The 27,778-nt window shown below is 42.1% G+C and overlaps 1 protein-coding gene across 5 annotated transcripts in view; it reads right to left on the bottom strand.

The window, feature by feature from the left end:
* Zdhhc9 (zinc finger DHHC-type palmitoyltransferase 9) overlaps nt 1–24,956 on the bottom strand; it is a 37,542-nt gene extending 12,586 nt beyond the window's left edge. Inside the window, exons 1-4 of one of the 5 annotated variants that reach the window (XM_052738887.1) lie at nt 24,765–24,956; nt 22,815–23,094; nt 11,232–11,392; nt 7,152–7,310 (exon numbers count right to left, since the gene is read on the bottom strand). In XM_052738887.1, coding sequence (XP_052594847.1) covers nt 7,152–7,310; nt 11,232–11,392; nt 22,815–22,981 — 487 coding nt within the window. In that variant the 5' untranslated portion in view covers nt 22,982–23,094; nt 24,765–24,956. Of the gene's footprint in view, nt 1–7,151; nt 7,311–11,231; nt 11,393–22,814; nt 23,095–23,454; nt 23,562–24,316; nt 24,623–24,764 lie in introns of those variants that run through there. The other 4 variants (XM_052738909.1, XM_052738903.1, XM_052738893.1 and 1 more) reach the window with 4 other exon arrangements.
* Between the last annotated feature and the right edge of the window lie 2,822 nt (nt 24,957–27,778).

A 27,778-nucleotide genomic window follows, 5' to 3' on the forward strand; every position in this document is an offset into this window, starting at 1 on the left:
TCGGGAGGCAGAGGCAGGAGGATCTCTGTGAGTTTAAGGCCAGTCTGGTCTACAGAGCGAGCTCTAGGACATTGAAGACTAAACAGAGACACTCAGTGTCATAAAACCAAAACAAGTCTCTGCCTTTTAAAAAATGACTTTAGCCGGGCGGTGGTGGCGCACGCCTTTAATCCCAGCACTCGGGAGGCAGAGCCAGGCGGATCTCTGTGAGTTCGAGGCCAGCCTGGGCTACCAAGTGAGTTCCAGGAAAGGCGCAAAACTACACAGAGAAACCCTGTCTCGAAAAACCAAAAATAAATAAATAAATAAATAAATAAAATAAAAAATAAAAAATGACTTTCCATACATTAAAAATGCTAGAGCACCAGTGAGATGGCTCGGGGGCAAAAGGCACTCGCCCTGCAAGCCCAACAGCCCAAGTTAGCTCCCCAGAGCTCATGTGAAGGAAAGAGTGAATCACAATCCACGATGTTGTCCTCTGACCTCTACCCACATGGCACGCAAGCCCCACCCATATCCAACAAACACACACAAAACATTCTCTCTCTAAATAATAAAAGGAAAAACTAGAGAGAAGAAACATATATGCCTGATTTTGTGAGAAATCTTTCTAAATTGATAACAAAAAATATACTTCCTCAAGGAAAGTACCAAAGGCTACAGAAATTTATTAAGGGAGAAGTTCTCTTTTGTTTTTGTTTCTGTTTGTTTGTTTGTTTGTTTGTTTGTTTCAAGACAGGGTTTCTCTGTGTAGCCCTGGCTATCTTGGAACTCGCTTTGTAGACTCAAACATTTGCCTGTCTCTGCCTCCCAAGTGCTGGGACTAAAGGCATGCACCACCACCACCCAGCTTTGTTTTTTTATTTTGTAAGACATTATCTCACTATGTAGTCATAGGGTGGGGCCTTAATTCAATAGGACTTGTATCCTCCTATGAAGAGGATGAGACACTAGAAATGTGTGAACATATTAAAAAAAGGTGTGAGAATACAGCAAGGAAGAAGCCATCTGCAAGCCATAGAAAGAGGCCTTACCAGAAACTAACCCTTTTGTCACCTAGATCTTGGATTTCCCAGTCTCCAGAATCATGAAATATGTATATTCTGTTGATTAAACAATCAAGTCTATAGGATTTTGTTGTCATAACTCAAGCAAACATCCAAGTATATAGTCAGAAGTTCACTTGCTAGATCATACGCTAATGTCACGTTAAACTTTTGAGGACCTAGCCAAATGTCTTCCACATTGGATACACAATTTTATAGACCTATTAGACAAGGAAGGAGGTTCAATCTTCTCCGCATTCTTAAGCTTAATATAATTTTCTGAAACAGGGTCTTGCTATGTAGTTCAAGCTGGCCTTGAACACACAATCTTCCTGCCTTAACCTCTCAAGTGCTAGGATTACAAGTATAAACCAGCAAAGCTAACTGAGCTCAATAATTTTTATTTCAGCATTATAATAATAATAATAATAATAGCATCTAATTAGAGAAGACTGGCTAAATAAACTAGAATAAAACCTTATAATAGATTATGCCACTAAGATAATTTTAAAGATGTAGAAGAGCTTAGGATATAATTTTAAGAAACAAAAGCAAAGCCCGGCATCACCTTTAATCCCACCCTTGGGAGGCAGACAGGTGGATCTCTGTGAGTTTAGGACACCCTGGTCTACACAGTGAGTTCCAGGCCAGACAGGGATACACAGTGAGACCGTCTAAAACAAAATAAAAATGACGAAAGACAAGCTCAAGATTAGAAGCTCTTATCAGGAGCTACTGAGATGGCTCAGTGATTAAGAGCACTTGCTGCTCTTATAGAGGACCAGGGTTCAATTCCCACCCATGGTGGCTCAGTTACTTCAGTTCCAGGAGATCTAACATCCTCTTCTGACCTCTGCAGGTACCAGGCACACACACATGGTGTATAGGTAAGCATTCAGGCAGGCAAATATACATTAAAACTTAAATATTAAAAAAAAAAACCCTCTGATCAAGCTGGAGAGATGGCTCAGTCTGTAAAGTGCTTGCCACACGAGCATGTGGACCTGATCTTGGGTCCCTGGCACTCACATAAAACACTAGACATGAGCAGGAGAGAAGGCTCAGTGATTAACAGCACTTGCTCTCACAGAGGATCTGGGTTCATTTCCTATTACCCATATGGTGACTCACAACCATCTTTATTTAACTCTAGTCCTAAGGAAATCCAGTGCCTTCTTCTGAATTCCATGAGCTCCAAGCATGCATATGGTGCACATACATGCAGCAAAAAGCTCAAACACATAAAATATAATAAACAAATCTAAAACAAAACATTAGGCATGGTGGCACATGCTTGTAATCCTAGAGGCAGAGACAGGAGAACCCCTGGAGCTCCTTGGCAAGTGAGTTTAGCAGACTCTGTGATCTCCAAGTTCAATGAGAGACCCTGTCTCAAAAAAAAAATAAGTTGGGGAGGGATCAACAAGATGGTTCAAAGGACAAGTATTTGCCGTGTAAACAAATCAACCTCAGGTGAATCCATGGGACTGACTTAAAGGTGGAAGGAAAGAACCAAATTAAATTGTGCTCTGTGGCACATAAGCACAAATAAACATCACACACACACACACACACACACACACACACACACACAAAATTAAATTAAATTTAAATTTAAACTAAGGTGGGGAGAGCAATTGAGGAAGACATCCAATGTTGACCTTTAGCCTCCAATAGCACATGCACACATACACACACACACACGCACACACACACACACACACACACGAACATGTCTACACACATACACACTCAAAAATAAAATAAAATAAAATAAAATAAAATAAACCTCTTATATGTGGAGCAGCCAGAGAATTAGTGTAAAAAGTCCTCAGAAAACTAAAAATAAAACTATCATAATAGTCAGCTATACCACTGGGTATATACTTAAAAGAATCTAATATGTCCTCCACAGAGATGCTTGCACATCAGTGTTTACTGCTGTAGTACTCACAATAGCCAAGATAATGGAACCAGTCTAGAAGCCCATCAATTGATGAATAAATATGCTATACATATAACAATCAAATTCTATTCAGCTGTAAAGAAGAATGAAATTAAGTCATTTTCAGGAAGATGGATGGAACTAGAGATGGTTATGCTAAATAAAATAAGCCAGAGTCAGGTAAATGCTACAAGTTTTCTCTCATATGCAGAATCAAGATTTGTGTGTGTGTGTGTGTGTGTGTGTGTGTGTGTGTGTGTGTGTATGAGAAAGAGAGAGACAGAGACAGAGACAGAGAGAGAGAGAGAGAGAGAGAGAGAGAGAGAGAGAGAGAGAGAGAGAGAGGCAAGAAGGGAACTAATGAGGTGCTGTGGGATGGTCTGTATGTCAAATGTGTTGCTGATTGGTCAATAAATAAATCACTGATTGGTCAGTGGCCAGGCAGGAAGTATAGGCGGGACAAGGAGGAGAATAGAGCTGGGAAGTGGAAGGTTGAGTCAGAGAGACACCGCCAACCACCATGATGAGAAACAGCATGTAAAGATGCCGGTAAGCCACGAGCCACGTGGCAAGGTATAGATTAATAGAAATGGATTAATTTAAGCTGTAAGAACAGTTAGCAAGAAGCCTGCCACGGCCATACAGTTTGTAACCAATATAAGTCTCTGTGTTTACTTGGTCGGGTTTGAGCGGCTGTGGGACTGGCAGGTGAGAGAGATTTGTCCTGACTGTGGGCCAGGCAGGAAAACTTTAGCTACAGTGAGGAAACAAAGGAGTTGAACAGGAATTATTGGGGCAAATATGAGCTAGGTTTAATGATATATGTGGATGAAAACATCATAATGAAACCTATTATTTTGTACAATAACTAAAAAAAAAGATGGGAGATGTAACCTGTGGTCAAGTACTTGCCTAGCATGTGTAAGGACCTGGTTCAATCCCCAGTACCTCGAAAATCTAATTCAGAAATTAAAAATCTTTTATATTATGTAATGTCTTATTTTACAAACAAAGGGATTAGAACAAAAAGTAGCAAAAATAGAGTATGAATTTAAAATTAGGTTTTATTTATATTTTTATATCACCTATAGTTTCTAACACATGCATATTATTTTAACTGACTTTTAAACAAAGGGGTTGAGGGCTGAAGAGATGACTCAGGGGTTAAGAGCACCTTCTGCTCTTCCAAAGATCCCGAGTTCAATTCCCAGCACCTATAATAACATCTCACAACTATCTGGAACTCCAGTTCTAGGGGATCCAACACCCTCTTCTGGCCTATGGGAATACCAGGTACACAAGTGGTGCACAGAAATACATACAGGCAAAACACCCATTCAAGTTAAGATAACATAAAAATAAATTAAACAGGGTTGGAGGGATAGCTCTGTCACAGCATTCTTTGTGCAAGCATGAGGGTTAGACAAGGCCCAGACTCACATAAAAATATGAGACATGGTGGTACATACTTATAATCCCCACACTAGAGAGGCAGAGACAAGGGTATCCCTGGGGCTCACTGGTCAGCTAGGATAACCTAATTAATTTGGCAAGTCATAGAGCCCAGAGAGAGACCCTGTCTCTAAAAACAGGGAGGAATGACACCCAAAGTTGTCCTCTGGCTTACATATGCATGTACAACCACACACACATGAACACACACACAAACACCTCTAAAGGGGGTTAGTTTTTGAAGAACGGTGAGCTATGTACCAATCAAAAATAAGACTGTAAGAATAGTACATCTCCTTGCTAAAGGATTACAATATATATTTTTTCAAAAAGAAGAAATGTATAAAGAAAACTGTCATGCTCAAGTGGTTAGCATCATGCCTAGAATTATAGATAGAGCCTCATTTTAAGCAAACTTGCCATATAAAAACATTGAGAAAATGTAAATTTATACAGATCTATGTTTTACCATATTTTTAGTGCTGCTCTCAACTTGGTTATAGAAGCTGCCCCCACCCAGCCCTGCAGTGGAAGGAGTCAATGCAGACACTCAGACCTGATCAAAGCGCTGAGAATAAGTGACTGTTGGGCTCAGTCATAAATGAGACATCTATATTGACCCCACTAAAGCTCAGAGAACATCATGGAAGAAGGACAGGAAAGAGTACAAGAGCCGGAGGATTTGGAATGTTGTTTTCTGGACATGACAGGACCACTGTTCTCATGAACAAACAGCTTCTATGGTTACCTACACTTGACCAAGCCAGTTAATAATTCCAGCATGAATGAAGGAGGGGCTCATGAGGCTCCACCTTTAGCTGAGGAGCTGTCAGCAATTGATGGCTGCTGGGGATGGACGTTGTTTTTTCTTTAGGGGTGTGGTTGCCAGATAATAAATGACCCCATACCCACGCACATGCACGCAGCACTAATTGGACTCAGTGGGTTATAAAGAATAAAAAGAAGAGGGAATGAAGTTGCGACAGGCATGTGTTGGGGATTCTGGGGAAGGCCAAGACACTTTGTATGTATCATGGAATTGTCAAGAAAAATTTAAATACATTTTTTAAAAAGCATTCAGTTTTAATATTTATCTCTGATTATAGTAGGAGTGGACATATTTTCACATCAATTAGATAGTTAAATTCCCTGTTTTATGAACTGTTCATGTTTCTCAGAAAGCATCAGTGCTTTTCAAAAAATCAACTTGTAAGCTGGTGTAGTAGCATATGCCTTTAATCCTAGCACCTGAGAGGAAAAGACATGCAGATCTCTGTGAGTTCTAGGGCAGCCTGGTCTACATAGAAAGTTTTAGGGCAGCCAGAGCTACAGAGCGAGGCCCTGTATCAAAAAATCAACTTGTACAATTCTTTTATTTTTTTTTTTATGTGTATGGGTTTGCCTACATGCATGTCTGCAGCACATGCATGCCTAGTACCCACAGAAGCCAGAAGAGGGTGTCATATCCCCTGGAATTGAAGTTACAGATGCCATCATTTGAGTGCTAGGAATTGAACCCAGGTCCTCTGGAAGAGCAGCCAGGGCTATTAACCACTGAGCCATTTCCAATCCCTTATATGAGTTCTTTAGTTTTTCTTTAGTTTTTCCAAAACGGGGCTTCTCTATTTAGTCTTGGCTGTCCTGGAATTCTCTTTGTAGACCAGGCTTGCCTCGAACTTCCAGATACCCACATACCTCTGCCTCCTAAGCGCTGAGATTAAAGGCATGTGCCATCACACCTGGCTATATGAGTTCTGTATATTTAAGAATATTAATAAAGAGAGGAAATTCTTCATGAAACCTTCACATCACACTTTAAATATTGTTTGTAGTCCATTTAAAATTAGTCTTGATTTATAAACTCTAACCCACATATCAATTTGGACCATATAAAAGAATATACATCTCCCCAAACTTTGCCTGAAGAATTGGCTAGTAGGAAGGAAGCAAGATTCTCAGACATGGTACAGAGCGTACAGAATGTCAGAATTACATCAGTGATAACAGCAATGTGACCTATATACCTATCAATGAGCACCTTTATTATCTGTGTATTATCTTCTCCAGAGTTCAGCACAAAGTAGGAAGTATGTCTAAGACTCATATATGCAGTTGGCAACATAGACCTTGTATTCTGCACACCTACACACATACAGTAAGAGCAAAGACAGAAAAAAAGATGAAGGCTTGGACATCAGACCTGATCAAGGATCATCTCATGCCAATTACACAAACTTACACAAAGACACTTCACTATCATCATCTGTAAAATGGGGATGATACTGGTTTCTAGGGGTTGCTATGAGTCTTAATGAGAGAAAGGACAAGCACTCAGCCCAGGGACTAGTACATAGTGGGAATACAAAGACCATTTTTGCCCTAGGCCTTCCTCAATACTGCCCTCCAGTGGACAATGGTATTCCTCTCCTTTGTAAAGTGGGCCACACCTGACATGGATCCAGGAGAGAAAAATTGAGATTTCCCAAACAGGTATTGCTTCCCATTTATCAAAGAGATTTTTTAGACCAGATCTCCATAAGTAGGCTGAGCTGCTGTTGTGTAGGAGCTTCTTTCCTATCTATATCTACCTTGTTTCTCATCAGAATCTGCCTTCTCATTCCCATTGAATTTTCCCAAGAACTAATGGCCACTCACTGTGAGAGCCCTTGTTCAACTGAGTTTAGCCCTCATCCCCTTGGTTTACTCACCCACACAGTTGTCACAGATGCTACAGTGGGAGGCCCGGGGAGGTCGGAAGATCTTGCATGTATAACAGTATTTCAGTTTCACAATCTGGTTGTTTATCTGGAAATTCTTAATACGAGGAGGTGGTCGCTGGCCCTGTGGCACCGCACCATTGGTGGCTTCTGTAAGTCAGTAAAACAGCTTTCATTCACTGCTATCCTTTGTTTGAGTCCAAAGTTTCACCACCTCCAAAAGTTATGGAGGCCATGAAAGGTCAAGGCTCCTCTTTTCCAGGCAGCCCTACCAGACTAGAATTTCAACATCACACAGCATTCTCCACCTGTCTACTAAATGTCATACAATTTTTACAAGTGATGGACATGTAAAAAAGGTGTTTCTTCAAGGGTATTGGGTTGGGAGGGCAGGTTAATTACAAATGAAAAACATAAAAAGAAAAATGGCAAGAATCTGAAATGAAAGCATCTCACTTGACTAATAATCAGAGAAATGAAATGAAAATATAATCTAGCATGTTGGTCACATGCCGTTAATCCCAGCATTCAGGAGGCAGAAGCAAGCAGATCTCCATGAGTCCAAGGCCAACCTGATCTATATAACAAGTTCCAGGCCAGCCAGGGATACACAGTGAGACCCTATGTCAAAGAAAACTATTGAAACACAAAAATATGCCGGGCGGTGGTAGCACACGCCTTTAATCCCAGCACTGGGGGGGGGGGCACAGAACCAGGTGGATCTCTGTGAGTTTGAGACCAGCTCGGTCTCCAAAGCGAGTTCCAGGAAAGGCACAAAGCTACACAGAGAAACCCTGTCTCGAAATACAAATAAGACAAAAAATAGCCAGCCAGTGATGGTGCACACCTTTAATCCCAGCACTCTTGGGAGGCAGAGCCAGGTGGATCTCTGTGAGTTCGAGGCCAGCCTGGGCTACAGGACAGGCTAAAGCTACACAGAGAAAACCTGCCTCGAAACACACCCCCCAAAATACTATTTCTACCTATTACAATTAACAAATATTAAAAAGAAGATAAATACCTAGTATACCTAGAAAAGGTCAAACTTTTATCTTACCAGTGAACAACACATTCGCAGCTACCATAATTTTAAATGTATACACTCTGTAACCTAGTAATTCTACTAGCAAAATTCAAAGAGAACTACAAAGCATGGTTATGCAAGAGTATTTTAATAATGTCCTTTTTAATAGTGAAAACTACCAGCATGGCAGCACATGTCTGCCATCAAAGAACTTAGGAGGTATAAGCAGCAGGATTGAGGAAAGACTTGGGTACAGAGCACATTAGAGACCAGCCTGGGCTACATGAGACCCTGTCTCAAAAAAAAAATGTCTAGAGGGGAAGAACACATTCAAAGTACATTATATACTAATATGAAAGTGTCCTTGTGAAACCTAGTGCCATATAGAATTAATATATGCCAATTAAAATAATATTTCAAGGGCCTGGAGAGTTGGCTCCTCAGTTAAGAACATTTGCTCTTTTTGCAGAGGTCTCGGGTTTGGTTCCCAGCACCAAAATGGCAGCTCACAACTGCTTGAAACTCCTGTGCCAGGGACCTGATGTCCTCTTGTGCCTCTGTGGGTACTGTGTGCACGTGGTGCACTTACATACATGCAGGCAAAACATCCACACACATGAAATAAAATAAAAATATCTTCAAAAAATCGTTTCAAAACCAAAAAGGAGTAGAGGCTCGTGAGACAGCTCAGCAGGCTAAGGCATCTGCCGGAAGCCTACGGACCTGAATTTGGTTCCCAGTGAAGGACAGAACTGACTCCTGAAAGTTGTCTTCTGACCTACACACACGCACACACCATGATGCATGCAGTAGCCACCCCAAAATGAATAAATAAATGGAATAAAAACAATAAAAATATGTTAAAATAAATTTTCTTAAAAAGGGGTAAACTGGAGCTGGAAAGATGGCTTAGCAGTTAAAAGCACACTGACTGCTCTTCCAGAGGATCCAGGTTCAATTCCCAGCACCCACATGGTAGCTCACAACTGTCTGTAACTCTAAGATCTGACAACTTCACACAGACATACATGCAGGCAAAACACCAATGCACATAAAAATAAATAATTTTTTTTTTGGTTTTTTTGAGACAGGGTTTCTCCACATAGTTTTGGAGCCTGTCCTGAATCTCCCTCTGTAGACCAGGCTGGCCTCAAACTCACAGAGATCCACCTGGCTCTGCCTCCCAAGTGCTGGAATCACAGGCATGCACCACCGCTGCCTGGATAAAAGTAAATAATTTTTTTAAAGGGGGTAAACCAAAAGTAACTTGCTTATATTAAAACGGCTGTATTCATATTAAAGAAAAAAATGAAACAAGAATATACTAAAAATACTTCTATGGTAGGTTGTTTTAAATATCTGCTATTTCCCTTAACTGAACTCTTAAGGATCCCTTAATTACTAGGACAAAGGGTATGAGTCCTTAAAGCCACTCTGCTTATTGTCAAACTGCTTCCCAGACAGACCACATGAATTTGCATGCCTATCCATCCACAGCAGAGGAGAGCACTGGGCCCGGTGCACCTTTGCCACCAAGTATAGCTCGAAAAACAGAGTACTTTTCAATTCACTTTGATTTTAAAAATACCTGCCATATGGAACATTTTCCCTTTTTTGCCGAGTGGGGTAGGTGCTGTGAAATCAAACAATAACAGTGTGCTACAAGTCCCAAGAAGAGCAGGCTAGCTATTCCTAAGATGATGATGTAAGTGCCAGCATGCCGCTTTAATAGCTATTTCCATATGCTTTCCAGTAGGGTGGTGGGGGCACTGAGTTCGTGGCAGAATCCAGGGGAGACATGGGGGTAGAACATGGGGTACTTAAGAGCAAGAAAAGGGGGGTTATTGCGAGTACTGTTTTTCCTCTAGCTGGATTAATCTTTCATAGCTACTTTCTCATTCACATGTGGATTCTGCCTATGTCAGCAAGTCTTGCCTCTACTTTATGCTTGCTGTTTTCACTCTCACCTTACCCCATGTAGTTCTGGCTCAGATATGTGCAAACCAGTTTTTTCTTTAGCTCAGCTACAACTGCCTGGGTTTTTCCAAAAATAAATATACTATAAAAGCAGAGGAAAACAGTTCAAATAAACAAACACAAAAGCATGGCTTCCTTCAGAGTAACATCAAAGAACTAAAGGCTAGCCACAGACTGGCACTCTACTAACACAGAGATTCAGCATTCCAAGTTCTGGGTCACAGAGCGGGGGATACAGCTCAGTAGTAGAGTATGTGCCTAGCATGCCCAGGGGACTGGGTTCAACCCCCAGTACCCAGGGGCAAGGAGGTGATAAAACAAGTCCTGGGTGCCTTTTTTCTGTTCTTACCTTGTTTTTATGTGGACTCAAGCTACTGTCAACACAAAATGGAGAAACACAGCCACTGCTGCTGAGCTAGTGGGCTCCCACTTGCTCCTAGTACTTGTATCATTGACTTTTCACAGTGGGAACTCCCAGGATATCCCCTTTCTAGCCCTGGGATGTTCTATTTCAAATCATGAAGCCATCATGGCTCCTGGTGGTGCTACATTTCAGTCTCGGAGCTGCAGTCTGTAGATTCTGAGCCTGAAATTGCTTCCGGTGATCCTCTGAGTAGTTCCTGGTACCATGGTAGCCCCTTTTCACTTTGTGTGACCCCCTAAAGCTGGAATTCTTGGTCATGGATCCATGAATGAACTTCAGAAGATCTATGAAATTTTATCCAAAGTTGTATGTATATGCAAAAAAGAACATTTTATGGAAAGACAGTTTACAGCTTCCCTCAACAAGCAGATGTCTGATGGCCTCCTCCAAAAATGGAAAAGACACTCTCTTGGCAGCAATTCAGCCAGACCTTGGCAACAAATTCTTTCTTCAATGCAACCCAACATGCAGAAAAAGAAAGTACATGGCTTTACAGGCTTACTGTACCTGTCTTACTGAAGTCATGGGTCATCATTTAGGATCTCAGACAGAAAAAGCTGGATTAGTCTGAATCTGTAACTACTATGATGATTCCACTCTCCTACCCAACAGGACCACCCACTGTATAACAACTTGCAAGACTCACCTATTTCCATTTCTATGAAAGCTGCTTCATCTGGTAGTGCTCGAGGAATCACCCCAGGGTCACTGAAACTGGTCCTCAACAGTGTGGCCATAGAGAAAAGAAAGAGCATGGCAGCAAACACAGGGATGGCAGGAGACAGCTGAACAGCCAGGTAGCGACACCTGAAGAAAGGAAGCAATTTTACTTTAATGTAATATATATCCAGTCATTGCAACCATGTCAATCTGGTCTCCACAACTAGAACAGCAGATCTCCAGGGCAAAAGACTATGTTATTTACTTCCTCTGAATATTCCAAACACTTAAGATGTGATTCTAAACACAATGTAACCTCAACACATACTTAATAGATTGAGGTCACCTATGGCATATAAAAACAATCTCAAGGGAACTCCCTTATGCCTAAGATAACCCATGCCTCTTATAACTCATGCCTCTTACCAGGCCTCTAGGAACATTTTGTCTGCCTCAGAAAAGGTTGACACTGGCTAGGGACAGAGAAGCAAGAGCCTGGACTTGTAAGCACCATAGGGTACTTTTGCTCTGGGAATATACAGAGCTTTTCATATCCACTCATCTGGCATTAGGACTGAGTTTAATGAGGAGAAAAAATAGGATCAATCATGAAGCAGGCTCACAGTGGCACACAGAGGGTATCTCAGCATGCTTTAAGACCAGTGAAAAGCTTCCAGGCTGCTGATTGACTCTATAACATCCATTCCTTTTGTCTCCTCAAATAGCTCAGCTAGTGGGTGATGAATGATCATCAGCAATGGAATAAGAAAACTCCTTAACACCACTTCCCAACACCATGTACACTTCTGTCTTTCCTCATAATGCACCTTTTCCTCTCCATATCCCCAGTGAACTTATATTTCAGGTCCTAGAAACATCACCGTCATCATGGCAAATACAATTACCAATACCAGGCACTGTGCTAACTACTTTAAACACCTGATTTCATCCAATTCTCACACCAAAGCTACAAGGTAGTACCCCTTATATTTATTGATAGATGAAGAATTTGAGACTTAAAGAAGTCTCATCTCCTCCTAAAGGCCTAAGGGAAGCAGCATTCCCCCTTTCCTCCTGCCAATAGCTTCACTGTGAAAGCCTTGCATTATTTCCTAGCTCTTTATCAGTATGTTGATTTTACCTCCCTCAACTTGACTTCTTAAGAGCAACAAACTGGTCTCACAGGACCTTGGGGTTCAAATTCTGGTTCTATCAACTCCCAAGTAGGTGATCGCTGATATCAGTTTCCTCATCCGTAAAATGGAGACAGTAGTAGTATTTTTTTGGGGGGGGGCACTATGTAGACCAAATGCACAACTATAAAAAGTGCTTAGAAGGATACTTGATGCATAATGGACACTAAATAAATGATCTCTACTAACATTAACATCTGATTGTACATTTGCTAGATATTCATTCAAGTAAGGGAACAAAGAAGCTATCAATAAATACTTGTTGCTCTGAACTGACTATCAAACCGAATGAATGAGAGTATGTGATGTGCATTATTACTGACCTATTTTTATCCATCTCCTCCCAAGGCATATTTCTCCTTGAAAATAGAGATCATCACTGGAGGCAGACTATAAGTGGATGAGCAAGGAGCAGAGGGAGAGCAGAGAAAGTAAGCGGAGAAAAAAGCTTACTTCATCAGCATGGAGAGTAAGCAAGCTGCAGTCAATTCAGGGCAAATGTTTAACTCCAGGCTGTAGGTTTACTCTAGTCACAGAACAACCCCCATGAGATACTCCCCTGTCTCCCCTCCACAATATAAGTGCACAGAGTGTGTGTGTGGGGTGTGTGTGTGAATGCACTGTTATATTAGGCTAAATAGTATTTATAATGGAAGTGAGCATATGTATTGAACTTGCAAAATGATTTCAGTGGCCTTTTGCTCATTTAAAAATATAATTTGTGGTCTTAGTTTTCTTTTAAACAATTTACTTCCTTCTTCTAAAAGTCAAAAGGGCATAGGGGGAGCATGTCAAGAACTGAAGGACCTGGCAAATGGGTTCAGGGTAACTAAGGGTCATGCATATTACAAGTTTGTAGACTAGTTTCTTTTCCATTACTCCTTTTGCAGGAACACATAATCAAAAAGTAAATTCAGAAACAAAAGTCACCACCACTTGTCAGAGACCCAAAGGACACAGGAGAATCATGAATCTATGTTTCATGAGCAAGTCAAGTGCAATCACTACACCAACAGAAAGCAGCTATCTTCCTAGTCATCGATCATCTGTAAGATTGCTCTTCAAAACAAAGAAGCAATGTCTCCAGGACTAACTGCCTTGAGTATAGTCTCCAATCAACACGGAAGAGGGAAATCTCATGGGGCACCACCCATAAACAAAGAACTACAGGCAGCTAAGGAATGCTAAGAGCAGGAGAAATAGCCCCCCATCCCAGGGAAGAGTCCTCCAATTGCCCAGGGTAGAGTTATCTAACACTAAACAGACTGAGCAAGTTGTGTGTGTGTGTGTGTGTGTGTGTGTGTGTGTGTGTGTGTGTGTGTGTGTGTGTAGCAATTAAATAAAAAGAGGCCATAATCTCTAGAGGGAGCAAGGGGGGCTCAGGGGAGGGGTTGGAAATAAGAAATGGAAGGGGAATGATGTGATTATATTTTTTTAAAGCTTTCAAACAGCAGAACTATTTGATTATCTACCAAAAAGGAGGTTGTTCCTTTTTTAAGATTTATTTATTTGTATTTCATGTGTATATGTATTTTGTATACATGTAGGTATATGCACGTAGTGCATGCCTGGTGCCCTTGGAGGTCAGAAGAGGGTGTTGGATCCCTCAAACCGGAGTTATAGATGGTTGTGAGCCACTATATGGGTGCTGGGAAGCAAACCTAGTTCCTCTTCAAGAGCAGCAACTGATTTTCATCACTGAGCCATCTCACCAACCCCAATTCTTTTTATTTAAGAGAAAAGACATGGAGCTAGTAAGACAACCACCAAAGGAAAAAATCAAGTCAATGCTGGCCTCTGCAAAGAAGGACCAAAGCTTAACTAAGTCCAATTCCAACACCTGCTGTAGACTAGACAAAAGACAACTTCGATTTGAATTGTACTACACCATCAAGGATAAAGGTCTCTGTAGTCTCCATACAGACTATCTTCTGCACCTGCTAAAACAATCCACTCTGTATGTCAACAAGCATACAACAGGCTCATTGTATTATTCTCTTCCCAGAGATGAGGCTAGTGGCAGCCAGTTGTCCCTAGTAAATGGGCGTGGTTAGAAAGGCAGATGGGAGACCAGCAGGCCTTTCTACTCCAAGTAAGAGGAAATGTCAAAACTAAGACTATTGCGAACTACAACCTATGGTGTCTCTCTTCTAAATAAACATGTTTAAATAAAAAACAGCATCCTAAGCAAGGATTGGTGGTGTATGCCTGTAGTCCCAGCTACTCAAGAGGCTGAATCAGGAGGACTACTTGTGTTCATGAGTTCAAGACCACCTTAGGCAACACAGAGAAACATATGTCTAAAAAAACTCCCTGAGTGTGGAAAGGTTGGGAATATATTTGTCAAAGGTCACATAATTTCAGTAAGGAAGAATAGATTCAAGAGATCCACCACACATAACAGTGACTATAGCTAATAATAATACTTGAAAATGGTTCAAATTAGATTTTAAATGTTCTCTCCACAAGAAAAGATAAGTACATGAAATGCTACATATGTTAATGAGCTTCATTTTAACCAATCTACAACATATACATGCATCAAAATGTGTTGTTCTCTATCAATATAGTTTGTATTTGCCACTTCACAAACATTTGAACCTTATTTTAGTTCCATGACTGCACTAAGCTGGAAGTCTATCTTTGACAGGAATAAGCTCCTTAAAAATTTAGTAGTAATTCCCCAAAGTCAAGGTATTAGTCAAACTTCACTAATTTGTCTTAGAGAAATACTTGACCTGTCATCTACAAACTAATCGCTTTTCAAACTCCCTTCTACTTTCCGTCTATATCATTTATTGGAATAATGATATCCACACTCTCATGGAAACAGAAGTCTCTTTTTTCTTCCAAGTACCAGGAGGCCGTCCTCCTTCCAGGGGTTAGAAGTTCCCTTTCTTACTTTATAAATAAGCCACGTGCCCACTAAAGCATTCATTTCTGATACCTGAAAGGACATTATCATTTTAAAATATCCTCTCCCTACTCCTTGACTGACCTCAGGCTTCCATAGCTGGGCTAGAATACTGGATTTCCATATGTTCCCATGAGCCACATGCTGGTACTGACCAGCAGTATCCAGCAGTGCCAGGCTAGGCTAGTGCATCATGCCCCATGCCCCACCCCCAGCACGCTAGTTCATTGGAGGAATGTTAGTAATGGCACAGACTTCAATTCACTTGAAAAAATTCTCAAAATAGATTCATGAGTGGAGCTGGTAAGAGACCAAATAGATTCTATGTTAGGGCTCTGCCTCACAGACTGCAATCTTGGATTGTTCTATATAACACTCTGCCTCTAAGTCCCTAATAGCTTTCTTCCTACATTTTTAATGCTTTGTTTGTTCTTTTATCAGTGCAATCAATAAGCCAACATGTATTTATTGGTCTAACAACTGAAGAACAAGAAAAATAGGAGCTAATTTTGTTGGGGAAAACATAACTAACATATGAAACAGCTAAAGCATAAGATGAGACCAATAATCAAGTGTTAGAATGGTGATTCAGACTCTCTGGACTGTAAGTGGTCAGGAAAGAGCTCTCTTGGGGAGCTGGTGGCTGTTGAAACTGTTCCAATAGCAGCTGTTAAGGATGGCTTTAAGGAAGAGCTGTGCTTTTAACAGCAAGAAAGGCCTAAGGAGCTGAGCCCAATGATGCCCTTTTATCCAACATGATAGAAATAACACTTCGCTTTAATTCCTCCCAGATATAGGTGGTTAGTTGTCTCCTTATTCACTACTTAGGGCATACATTGAACGTTTCTGTTTCCACAAAATTCATGCTGAAATCCCAACCCCCGATTCAATAGCATCTGCAGTCGGGGTGAAACCCTTGGTAAATGATTATGTCACCTAAGTTTACATCTTCACAAATCAGATTAATGACTCATAATAATAAGAGCCCCCTTGCCTTTCTATGATATGAGAAGACTGCAAGAAGGCAACCACATCTAAGCTATGAAATAGGTCCTCATCAGGCCCTGATTCTACCAGCACTTTGACCTAAAGCTCTCTAGCCTCTAGAATTGGAAGACATAAATTTCTGTTGTTGAGAAAGCATAGTCTATAGTAGTTTGTGATGGGAGCCCAAACAGACTAGCAAGACTCTACCCCTAGAGCAAAATAACCATGTTAGAACTATCACCCAGAACACAGTTTCAAGGTTATCATAGCTATACTCAGAGTCTGCTGAAAGGGAAGAAGTCCCTTTTAACACTAAAAACTTAATTGAAAATTAACCTCCAGACGTTTTGCTACATAAAGGTCAGAGGAAAATGCATAACCTTCCTTTGCTTCAGTAGAAATTTGCTTCAGTAGAAATGGAGAACATTAACTAAATGGACATTTTCTATTCTGTGGTGATAAAAATTCTCTTTTGAGGAGATACATAATCTGTATCTAGGTAAATCTATTCAGTAACTCTCAAATGTTAGTTGTAATGACAATTTTTAAACTTCAATCACAGTTTAATCCTGCTTAAGAACTTGGTACTGCTGCCAACTATGTATTATATATATATACATACAAAGTCCCAAAGTCCACAGACCAGTATTCCAAGGCCTTCCATTAACTAGCCTTATCTAATCATCATCACAAGGCTCCTGCCTTCTCATTGCTCCATTTCAGAAACATCCCACTAATTACACTGAATTACCTAGCTTCCTGATTTGGCAAGAGACACAAGATGCCTCCTTTGTTCATTCTTAAACAATACTAGCTCTGACATCTCTGAGGAGGAAGACTTCTGAGGTCTCTTTTCTCCCTCAGTAAGCACCTCAACTCATGTCAGATTGCTGAGAACATCTTTGTTCTTTGTGCTCACCTTTTCCAAAATAGTGAATCACATACTTAATTAAGATTCATTCTAAACTGGCATGGTGGCTCAAACCCACTATCCTAGCACTCAGGAGATTGGGACAAGAAAGATCACTGATTAAAGGCCAGTGTGGATTACCAAGAAAGTTGCAAGCCAGGCTGGACTAAGTAGACCCTTTCTAAAACAAACAAACATACAAACAAATGACTGGCTCTCATTCTTGGCTATAGTTCCATATAATTGGGAAGCTGAAGTAGGAGGCTCACGTGGGTTCAAAGCCATTTGAACAACATAAAGAGATTGCCATCTCAAGAAAGGAAAGACTATAATCCTCTGGGGGGTAAGAGTGCAGCTCAATAGGAGGACACTTGTGAGGCCTTGGGTGGGACAGAAAAAACAATATTCATCTAGCTGAAATTTTAAAAAATATTTTAAAAGCAAATTGACAGTAAGTAAGCCATTACCACAAAAGATGGGGAGAGAATAAACCCATACAGAGGAATTCTGGATGACAGAACCATTAAGAATTATTAAAGAAAATAAAACTGTTTTGGAGACTCATCTTCAAAGAGCATGTATTATCAATAGTTACAGCTAGGGATGTAGCTCAGTTGCTATCCTGCCTGTCTAGCATTCAGGATGCCTGAGGTTCCATCCTCAGCACCACATAAAACCAGACATGGTGACACATGCTTGCAATCCCAGCACTCAAAATAATAGAGAAAGGAGGATCAAAAGTTCAAAGTCATCCTCAGCTACATAGTGCATTTAAAGCTAACCAAGGCTACATGAGACCTCATCTCAAAGAAGGAAAAAGTTAAGTTTAGCTAAGAACTGTAGTAGACTGATATCAAAGAGGCCATTGACCATTATAGAATTCTAAAACTTCCATTTGGTTGGTCAAGTACAGAACAGCTGTAACCCACATAAAATGCAAGACTGACCTTCACAGAGCAACTGGCAAAGGAACACTCTCTTGGTCAGAGATCATGATAGTCACCTTTACAACTCTTCTCAGTCTCAGTGAAGGATGCTCTTTAGGATAGGCAGTAGATTTCTACTATGTCAAAGTGTGGCTTTGTTCTCTGTAGTTCTGTATTTCCTTAAACCTGGTTAACTGTCATCAGATCTGCTTTTTCTACTGAGTCACGAGCACCCACAGAGTGTCTAGGTAAGGAGCACACCTTGCTCAATTTCTCTCCCAGCAATTTTCATCCTGGTATTCAGACCTAGGAGTGGCAATAGAGGCAACGATCCTTCATGAACTCACAAAGCATCTTACATTTAAGTGCTCACTTAAAGACACTGTGCTCCTGCAAGAATGCCATGCCAGAATGCTGTCAGTTTTCTATAAAATACTCCTTGGTTTCCTAGGAGCATGAGCTTGGGAGATTCTGGCATTTGGCATCATACACAACTTTAATAATTTGAATGTCTTCAGAACTGCATAGCCAAAAGATAAGCATGCAACAGATCTTGAATTAGCTCACTTCTGTAGGCCTGATTTCCTAAACCACAAAAAGGATGGAGAGAGTCTCCAGAGCCCTTTATAACTCTACCATGCTGTGAGTCAAGACTGCAATTTTAAATGCATCCAGAATGTATTCTCCCGGCAACATTTATTGACCACCTACTCCAGTGCAGATCACCACAAGGGGCTACAGACACAGGAGATAACACCTGAGCCTGAAAGAGCTTGAAGCTATACAGGACAAACGAAGAGTGTATGCATAATAGAAACAGAAAAACAGCCAGGTTGGATGTGGTGGCACAGATCCATAATCCCAATACTCAGGGGGTGGAAGCAGGAGGATCAGGAACTCAAAGTCATCATTAGCTACACCGGAAATTCAAGGCTGTCCTGAGATACATGAGAACCCATCAAAGTAAGAACTCAGAAATGTAAGACATGTCACATTATTTGGTACAATGAGCGAATGTACAGTTAAAGGAACTTGAAAGAGGAGGAAAATTTGGGTGTGCTAGGAGAACTGAGATAATTACTAAGCAATAATATAAATCTGTTCTCTAGTTTATCCAATTCAGTGACTTCTCTTCTAATATGCACATCCAAAGAACCCATGGGGACCAGTTTGACAAACACGGGTCTGAAAGCACCTGTATTCAATTTCCTCCACATACAGCACGCAGAGGCCATCAACACCAATCGTAGCAGCAAGGCACGTCTATGTAGGGCTCAAGAGTCATACAGTCCTTCATGCCACATACAAAGTCTGGGGACTTTGATCCCACTAGAAATCCGGTCACACAGTTAAAAGAGAACACTTATAAGTTCGTTCCAAAGACAATGCGTTTGATCCTTTTCCCAGCTCTATACTTCATCAGGAAGTTGAGTCAAACCAAATATCACAAAATCTTTTCAGTAGTTGGACAGCTCACAGGTTGTCAATGTCATTCTGCTATAATGTTCTGGCATAAGCTAGATAGGGTTTGAGCAAAAGGGCTTAAACATCGTTCCTTGTGCTGAAAGCTAAAACTGGCATCCACATGCACATTTCCTAAATACTTCACCCCTAGAATTAATCAGGAAATCCTTTGTCTTTATGCATTTTACACTTTTCACTTCACTTTGAAATGTATGTATACTTACCACAAATACAACGACCTATTGGTAATCTACACTCCCCTTTTGCACCTTCGTGTCCTTTCAGACAGATACAGTTAGGCAGAATTTCAGACAGCTCCCAGAGGTTTAACCACTTTGTACTGAATTTCCAATCTGTGACAGCAACCTTGAGGGATGATCACCTAACTTCTTCAGAAACACTTCTAACAGTTTGGGGCTAACTCCTCCCAGGTGAGTGATCTTTTAGGTTGTTTTATGTATTCAACATACAACCTGTCCACTTAAAATTACAGCTCTCTCCTTGGAACACCCGAGATTTGTAAAAGCAAAATTTCAAAGTGCAAGGCTGGCACTAGGACCAACACTGCACATTTTTTTTTTCATGAAGGGGCACCCACATGACTGACCAGACTGCTCAAGCCATCTGGCTGGTCCACAGCTATGCCAAATACAGCCATGAATCTGCTCACACTTGTTCCTAAGCACCTGCTGCCAACAGGACCTGGTTGATAAAAAGCACATCCAGATGTGCATCAAGATTTGAACTACCTTCCTGGGTGGTAAAAATGAAACAGCTAGAGGATATGGAGTCTAGACTCACAGATAATTTAAGAATGAAAACAGACAGCAATCTGTGAATTCAAATATGCTCTCCTATCACATCTTGGTCTTTTGGCTAAAATCAAGTGTAATGTCAAATGTCATCATCACCCACCTGAAATTAGGGACTGGATCATCTGGTTTCCTTAGGTCTCATTGCATCTTAATACTAACATTAGAGCCCCAACTCTGTCCTCCAAACCCTACTAGCCTCCACTATTTTGTTGAGAGTAAATTATAGACTAGTCAACCAGAAAAAAAGACTCAATTCCGCATTGTTAGGTTGTTGTGCCTTGTACAGCCTACCATTAGATAGATACAAAGTAGCCACCATTTGATTATCCATGTGCCTGCATGTGCCCCCCACCACACACACTACCTTTCTTATTAAGAGCATTCATCACCTAAAAGCATTCATCACAGGAGTCCTCTTTTCTTTGTTCAGATTTACACTTCCCCATTCCACTACTAAGCTAACTCATTTACTTCCTTCTTCCCTCCCTCCCCCAGCCTTTACTTTTGAAATATTTACTCTTTCAAACAGACAGCTGGAACTCGGGGCAGTTTTACAAAACTTTGTATCTACAGAAAAACTCCAAGAAATAATTTTGAAATGGGAGTCATCTTGGCAGAAAACTTATAAGCTTCTGTTGAACAGTAATTTAGCTAATTAGAAGCTTCATCCCATGGGCAGTTTTTTTCAGAGGCCTTCAGGGGCCTAAGTGGAACAGATCCAAGTCACAGTCTCTTTAAGCCTTCCAGGTAGAAAAAAGAGAAAGCCCATGTTTCTCTGACCAAACCGGAGGTTTCCTGGACCCAGAACTACCACCTCACTCAGAGCCTGGAAACAAGTCTCAACTCTGTCGTGAAAAATTCCAATCATAAAGATCTAAGTGCAGAGATGAGGGGACCAAAAGGGCAAGAGAGAAAGAGAATGACAGCAGAATACAACGTTGTACTTCCATCCAGAAGAAAAAGAGGAGTGAAGCAAGGAAAATGGAGAAAGAAGAGTGAGCTGAAGGAAAAAAACAAACTGTTTTCTGTTTTCTGCCTGGCTGCACATGCTCACTTGTAGCACACATAAGCACATGGTGCATGTACACACACACACACACACACACACACACACACACACACACACACACACACACACACTGAGCTGTAAAACTCAGAATGTAAAACAGGTAACAAGCCTTCAACAGCCTACCTAACTTCATGGAAAGCCTCCACAAAGTCAGCGGCAGTAACAACAAAAGGACCTTTAACGAAGACTTCATTTGATCTTATTTTACCAGCGCTGTTACAGAACATTAGAACACTCTTCCCACTGCTGTTACTCAAGCCAGCTGCAAACATCAAAAGTCTAGCAAAGTCACCCCCAAATCACTCTGAGCGGCACAGAGAAAGCCTGTAACCCTTACAGAAAGACAACAGTGAGTCTCAATGGACTGGAGCTCATTTTAATTACCTACTCAGTTTGGCCAAGGAGCCCCCTTGGCATCTCCCAGCCACACCCCAGCATGGGAACTTTTATTTCCAGGTCACCCATGAACACAAGCCATGGCAGGCTCACAGCAGGTGTGGCCTCAGTATGTACACCTCTTGTTTCCTCAAGGTCCTCCTTAATACAGTAATCCCAAAACAATTAGCACGGCTCCCATCCCTAGAGTGTAGAATCATTCTCAGCATACCCAGTAGTCATGCCACGGTGCACTAGATAGACTCCAACTGGCCACATCCCTGCAGCAGTGACCTACACAGACTTCAAACAGTGTCTCTAGTACTAGGTGTCACATCACACAGGTTTATATTTTTTTATACTGAATGATATTTGAGGGAAAGAAAGAACAGCTCACACTTCAAGAGCACCTATATGGCATCCCCACAGTTCCTTTGCGGTACAGATGATACTGGGACCAATCTTCAGGTTCCCATTCAGTTTGTTTTTCAACTTAACAGGTAGGTAAGAACTAGGGCTTACAGAAATCGGACCCAAAGTAGCAGATTAAGTGGATATTGTTGAGTGGTGTTGTAATAATGAGGGTTACTCCCAGACTTGGGAGGGGTAGAGAAGAAGCAATTTGTCACTAAGTTACAATCAATGAAAGGAGGTGAATAATTAAGACAAACTCCCTTATTTGTCAGGGGTTCTCCCCACCAGTGCCACGAAGTTGATGCTAAAGTTCTTGGTCTTTTTACGGAATATACAGCCTACTATAACCAAAAGCAGTGAATTCAATAGACACAGCCTATAGACACTGTTCAACAAAAGAATAAAGGCAGGCAAGAACCACCACAAATGGCCAGGAAAGACAATTTCATTCCTGGGGCCCAAATTACCCATCACCAGACGACTGTATTCAAAGAAAACTCACTCGAAGGCGAAGAAGAGCGTGCATGTCCCCAGGATGAGGAAGAGGGTCAAGTAGAAGATGCCCTTCTGCCGGGCCATCATGACGCGGCCATCACAGCAGAAGGTGTTCCTGCCGGGGAGTTTCTCCCACTTCCGTGTCACCTTCTTTCTTACCACCATCACAGACATGATTGGAGGTCCTGGTCCAAAAACGGGCGACTACACAAGAGCAGAGACAGAGCCCGGCTTTGAAATCACATCGGGTGCTATTGCTGCCACTGGGTCAAACATGATCAAGAGTCCTAAAAAAAAAAAAAAAGGAAAGGGGAGGAACCGTGAGACAAGAATAACAAAATGCAACTGAAACCTCATTTCCCAAAGACAGAAAGAGTAACACTGCCTGGAGGGGTGGGAAGGGGGAAGTTTAAAATGTCTAATCTGTGTTTGCTCTCTAAAGAGGAAAACAAAAGAAAGAAAAAACAGTTCTCCAAAAAGGGGAGGGAACTAGTATTTCTTAAATAATAAATCCCATTTCCAAACTAGTGCTGATGATTTGGTTAATCGTGAGTCTTGGAAGTAAGTAGGAATCCCGCAAGTGGCCACCCTCATTACTATACTTTACCAATAAGTAAACTGAGGACCAGTGAGATGCGATAACATACCCAGGGTCACCCAGCAACAAAGCTGACACAAGAAAGCATGCCCGCTGACTTCCAGTCCCTGGCACATTCCACTCCACCACAATATTCCTTAGTCCTCATTAAGAGACCTAGAAGAAGAATCCTAGCAGGTTTTTGTTTTCTTGTTGTTGTTTGTCCCTAGGCAGCCCTTCCCCTCTCTCTTCGACTCCTTCATCTTCTTTCAATCAACCTTTCAAAGTATTAATTACAGGAGGGAAAAAGTAACCCTCTGGCTGGGGTCGGATGTCCTGAGCATTCTGTACACATACACACATCATATTTACACAAAACAGATTTCCCCGAATCAAGCCTTCTGTAACTTCCTGAGTCCGAAAATGAAACAGTCTTGCTGGTCTAGCTGAGCATTTGTGGGACTCTTAATAAACCACATCACCCTGTAGATAAAAGGCTTCCTTTAACAGGAGAGATTCTGGAATGGTTGGCAACTGATGATGGGGTGAGGGGTGGCTGAGGGCGGTGGCAGCAGCTAAGGTAAGTCCCTTGAGGGCTTCCCGGGACATGTCACCAATACCATTTCTAGTCAGCATCCTGGATTTCCAGGCCTACCTAGCCTTTCCCAGTCACTGTCATCCTTCTCTTCCTCTCAGGTGTGGGGCTGTGTCCTCTATTTACTGGCACCACATGCCCCATGCTGGCAAGAATGAGGCGGACGCCTGCAGCCTGATGAGCAAGAAACAACCAGCCAGAGATCATTCTCGAGCTAGAGAGGGCAAAGGTCCAAAAGAGGACTAAGAGCTGAGCTGCGAGATGGAAAGGTGTCAGGCTTGGGAAAGGGGAGGGGGCCCCAGAGGTGCAAAGATCACTTCCTTTGTGTAAAACTAACCTGGCACACAATCTCCTCCTCATAAACTGACCCAGCAGGAGAACACAGACTAGGAAAGGGGAGCCCAACCTGGGAGCAGAAAAAGGAAAATCCTTCGGAAAGCAGCGACCGACCGACCGACCGCCCGGGTTCAGCAGCCGAGCGCCAGAAGCCAGGGCTGTGCAGCGGCTCGGCCTCAGGAGGCCCGCCCTGCCTCCGCCACGCAGCCGACCACCGCCCCAGGCTGACTGGGACGCGCGCCACATCCACACGCACACGCGTCCACAAGCTCGTACACACTCACACACGCCCCGCCACGTGTAGTCACCCCGGGCCAGGGGCTTGGCGGCTGGCGAGCTGAGCAGGGCGGTGCCAAGGTCCCCGGGTCCCCGCGGAGCTGAAGGGGGGCATGCAGCCCTGCAGACAGCGGAGCCCCGGAGACATCCCCCCCCACCCCCACCCCTCTTACCTGAATGAGGGAGACCGAACTCGGCTGGCACCGGAGGGCAGAAAGTGCACTGTCCCCGGGGATCGCGTCGGCCGCCAAAGGTGGGAGCGACTTCTCCCTGACAGGGAGGGTGCCTCCTCCTGACGAGGGGCCCCAATGGTCGGGGCCCTAAACCAGCTGTGGCAACCGCCCACCGCTGGCGGAATGGAACGCTCCTCACGTCACCAGGTCGCTCCAGTAGTTGCTCATCCTCCATTGGCTAACCGGTCACAGTGCCTCCATCCCGCCCCTGCCACGTACTGCCATTGGCTACTTCGAACGCCACTCCAGAGTGACCCCGCCCACTCCCCCACCCATCTCCTGCTACAAGCCCACCTGCCAAGCCACAGCCAGCCTCTCTCTGGGGCCCGAGCGCCAGTATGTGAAGTGTTCCCTTCTATTAATATAGTTACGCAAAAGCGGAGGCGAAAGGTAGTGTGGACTGGGCAGGGGAGGAGCCAAGAGCAGCCTCCCCACAAACACAGGGCGAGGTGCTGAAGCAACACTAGCTCACAGATCCGGACGCTCACTCTGAATTAGGTCTGCCCCGGCCTCTCCAGTACTGTTTGCCTTAAAATCGACCAAGGTCTGTTAATGGGCATCTTTATGTTAAGTTCTCTGCTTCCCAAGTCCCATTCAGGAGCCAGGGACTCCGACGCAATCTCGAAGGCTTTCAGAAGGAAAAAAAAAAGATGAAAATGAATAACCGTCTCTGAGAGCATCGTTTTGTGATATTGAAAATAAGTAATTGACATTAAGGGAGTTGGGATAACTCCACTGAGACAATGTAAATACTTCCAGGTAGATAATGAGGTAAAGATTGCCAAAAGGTGGTTAATTTCCATTAGAACTTGAGATCTTGTTGGGTGTGGTGAGGCAGAAATAAGTAGGTTTCTATAGATATGAGGCCAGCCTGGTCTACATTATGAGTTCCAGGCCAGACAGGGCTACATAGTAAGATCCCGTTTCAAAAGAATCAAACAAAAGAACTGAAGATATTATGATAATTAAGGGAGGGGCATCCAAGGCACAATTTTCATACATCACCCAGATTGGTTCTTTCCTTCTATGCCCCCTCTGCAGTTACTGCCTCAGCTATCAATTGTCATAACATCATTTAGAAATTTGAAACTGGAGTGAGGAAAACAGCTAAGAATCACAGCATTGTATTATAGGGTGGATGTTAAAAGGCACCAGGTCTGTTTCCACCGGTATGGCTGGTTCTTGCCTTCCAAATAATATGAGAGATGATTTAAAGTGGTCTGTCCTTGCCTACTACACTATCTATGTTACCAGCCCAGGTTTTCCAGAGCTTGACCAAAGTTTCCCTAGGGTCACAGTAGTTGAATTAGTAGAGAAGGGACTGCCAATGCTCTCCCAAAGGCAGCTTTGTGATAGTTTTAATGTAGGACTACATACATGGTCAAGAATTATTCTTCCTTTATAGTATTTTGGTCCCATATAATAGAAAACAAAAATCTTTATAACAATAATTATTCTTGACACATTTATAATGCCTTCCAATCAAAAAAATTAAAGGATTTAAAAAGCATGACCCAATTGTCTTACAAGAGAGTTGTGTTATAATTAATTTGTAGTTGAAAGTATGTCTTTATAAACCTCCTGTTGTTCCTGAGTACTCAGGCTGACTATAATCATTGGTTTATTCCTTAGGAAGCGTGTGATCAGCATGATTGCCTCCAATTCCTGGAGGGTACTGGTATTATTACACACTTGGCATGGAAGGGACAGGAACTTCTCTTGGCCCTGTCAACTCTCTGAATTCCCAAGCCTGTGCATATGAGATGCTCTTAGGAATTGCATGCTCAGCCTAGCTGCCATTCTTGTGAGTGTAGAGCCATCAGAATGAAGTGACCAAAGAAAAACATGCTTTGGTCATCACTCAGATGCAGGTGAAGCCTAGGAAGTTCTGGAATGAACATAACTTAGCAACTCATTCCTGAGCTCTGCCCCTCCCTGATCTGGGTCACATTCCCTCTGGGATTAAATGGTTTTGTAAGTCAGGCTTGTTTTATTACAACTTGTTACTAGTATTGCTCACTGAAAGAAAAATAAGGAAAATTTATATGGATAAATAAATAGCACTTCTTTCTACACAATTACATCATTTTACATAATCCTGAAGGTTTTAGTAAAAAGTATAAACTAAGATGGGTTTTCCTTTCCTTTTCTTTTTCTTTTCTTCCCTTTGCTGTTTTCAACAAACTTCTCTACTTTATGCATCCAAATCAGTGTTGGCTCTTTTGAAGGGGAGTTGCAGTCATCGAACAAGCAGGAGAAACACTACTAGAATCAAGGGGTAGCCTTCCATTTTATAAGACAGCTCAAGATTTAGTGGTATATGTTCTAGCATGCTATTTTTTAAAAGAATTTGTCTTCATATTTATGGCATGTGTGTATGTGTATATGCATGTGTAGGTGTAAAGTAATGTTGAACGTATTCAGACCCTGAATGCCATCACTGGATTGGACACTGCTTGTCCATGTTGTTCCAGAGACCATCCAGAACCACGGCCAAGAATAGACACATCAAATTGAATACTAGATCACACTGGAGCTCATGATAACTCCTTTTTTCCCCTCCATACTCAACCCAATACACACGTGCCTCTCCTCACCCTACTTGTCTGACTTACATTCCTCTCCCTACTCCCTGACTGCAAATAACTAATAGTAAACAAATCATGAATGCCCTGCCCACACATGACCAGCTAGTGTTACTAAGCAAGATCTGCTTCTGTGGGGACAATATAGAAGAAGAAGGATGGTATTCAGTAGAAATAGAACATAAGCCTTATGATCAGGCAGATCTAAGTTCAAATTCAGGCTACTTAATATCTGGGGTAATGCTGGCAAGCAACTTATGTATTCCGTGCTTATTTTCTCATCTATAAAATAAAGCTACTACAGATAGCCCTCCATATCATCCAACTACAGATATTTTAAAAATGTTTCAGGAAAAAAATACCTCTACT

The sequence above is a fragment of the Peromyscus californicus genome, unplaced genomic scaffold (genome assembly GCF_007827085.1).
Source record: "Peromyscus californicus insignis strain IS unplaced genomic scaffold, ASM782708v3 Scaffold_10__1_contigs__length_136768540, whole genome shotgun sequence".
Taxonomy (NCBI): domain Eukaryota; kingdom Metazoa; phylum Chordata; class Mammalia; order Rodentia; family Cricetidae; genus Peromyscus; species Peromyscus californicus.